At 44.3% G+C, this 1637-nt stretch overlaps 1 protein-coding gene across 1 annotated transcript; it reads left to right on the forward strand.

Annotated features, from left to right (window-relative positions):
• Positions 1 to 344: 344 nt before the first annotated feature.
• Positions 345 to 1388, forward strand: LOC107030255. The gene is made up of 2 exons (XM_015231605.1): positions 345 to 608; positions 1041 to 1388. Exons 1-2 carry the CDS (start codon positions 345 to 347, stop codon positions 1386 to 1388), a joined length of 612 nt encoding a protein of 203 aa, XP_015087091.1.
• Positions 1389 to 1637: the final 249 nt, after the last annotated feature.

Consider the following 1637-nt stretch of genomic DNA (forward strand, 5'->3'; position numbering starts at 1 on the left):
AGCCACATCTATTAGTAGGAGGCTACGATATTCAAGAAAAATCTCACTTCGTTCATATTCCTTTTAGTGCATTTGAGTTTATCTCTTCCCTCTTATTTATGCTTACACGTGTTACAGATCATCATGCCTCTACAAAGAGCAATCAGGGTTTGACCAGCCCGAAGAAATGTCGAAGAGCTAGAGGTACCTAATGCATCAAAGTGCAACCTTAGGGAGAGGTCACTAATGCGGAGTTCCGTGAGGCTATCTGGGTATTGAGTAAACCTGTGGCCAACCAAGTCGGGCAACAAAGAGGAGCTCGACAAAAAGGGGCTTAAACTTCAAAGCTTCGGGAATTCTTGAGGATGAATCCCTCAAGCTTCACCGGATCAAGCACTACTGAGGATCCAGAAAACTTTGTAGAGAAGTTGAATAAGGTCTTTGAGGTTATGCATGTGGTTGAATCTAAGAGGGTTGAGTTAGCTGCACTCTTACTAAAGAGTGTGGATGGTACCTGGTTTGATCAATGGAAAGATGGCAAAGGTGAGGATGCACCACAGCCAAGTTGGGCTTGTTTCGAAGAAGCCTTCTTGGGGAGGTTCTTTCCCCAGGAACAAAAGGAAGCCAAGGTAAGTGAGTTCCTTATTCTGAAATAGGACTCCTTGAGTGTGCACGAGTATGGGTTGGAGTTCACCTATTTGTTTCGCTATGCTCCTAAGATGGTGAAGCACATGAGGAGCAGAATGAGTTTGTTTATTGCTGGCTTGGGTTGTGCATAAAGAAAGGAAGGCAGAGCTTCCATGCTGATTGGGGTCATGGACATTTTGAGGTTGATGGTCTATGTGCAGCAGGTAGAGGAAGAGAATCACATGGATAGAAAAGAGTACGGAAATAGGAAAGTTAAGACTGGTAATGAGTCTGGGTAGCAGAAAAGTGGTTCATATCGGCCACAATTTTAGAAACAGAAGAGGCATGCACCATCATCTTCTAGTGCACTTGCACCCAGAGACATAGTTGAGTAGCATGGTCAGAACTCCTGAGCTAAGAATGCATATTCACAGGGTAGTGTGGCGCAAGGAGGTAGTAAACCTCCTGCCTGCGCCAAGTGTGGTAGGAATCACTCTGGCATCTGTAGTGAAGGCTCCACGGTTTGTTTCAAGTGCGGTCAGACCGAGTATTTCATGAAAAAATGTCCAAAGAACAAGCAAGGCGGTGGTAATGGGAGTAATGGAGCTCAGACTTCATCAGCGGCTCCACCAGACAGAGCTACACCTAGAGGAGCCACTTTTGGTACGGGCGGAGGGTCAAATCATCTCTATGCAATCACTAGCCGCCAAGATCAAGTGATCTCTCTAGATGTTGTCACGGGTATAATCAAAGTCTCATCTTTCATGTTTATGCTTTGCTAGACCCAGGAGCAAGTTTATCTTTTGTAACTCCTTATGTTGCAAATCAGTTTGAGATTTTTCCTGAAAAACTTTGTGAACCCTTCTGTTTTCTACACCTGTTGGGGAGTCTATTCTAGCAGAAGAGTCTATCGTTATTGTCATGTTTCCATCAATCTCAAGAACACCATGGCTAATCTAGTAGAGCTAGACATGGTAGATTTTGATGTCATTCTGGGTATGGACTAGCTTCATGCCTGTTATGCGTCAATA

This window comes from Solanum pennellii, chromosome 9 (assembly GCF_001406875.1).
Source record: "Solanum pennellii chromosome 9, SPENNV200".
NCBI lineage: Eukaryota > Viridiplantae > Streptophyta > Magnoliopsida > Solanales > Solanaceae > Solanum > Solanum pennellii.

Bases quoted from the DNA above. Each gene is read 5' to 3' on its own strand.
- LOC107030255 (XM_015231605.1), top strand. From the start codon at position 345: ATGAATCCCTCAAGCTTCACCGGATCAAGCACTACTGAGGATCCAGAA. The intron at 609-1,040 runs GTAAGTGAGTTC...GCATATTCACAG, and splicing joins AGGAACAAAAGGAAGCCAAG to GGTAGTGTGGCGCAAGGAGG.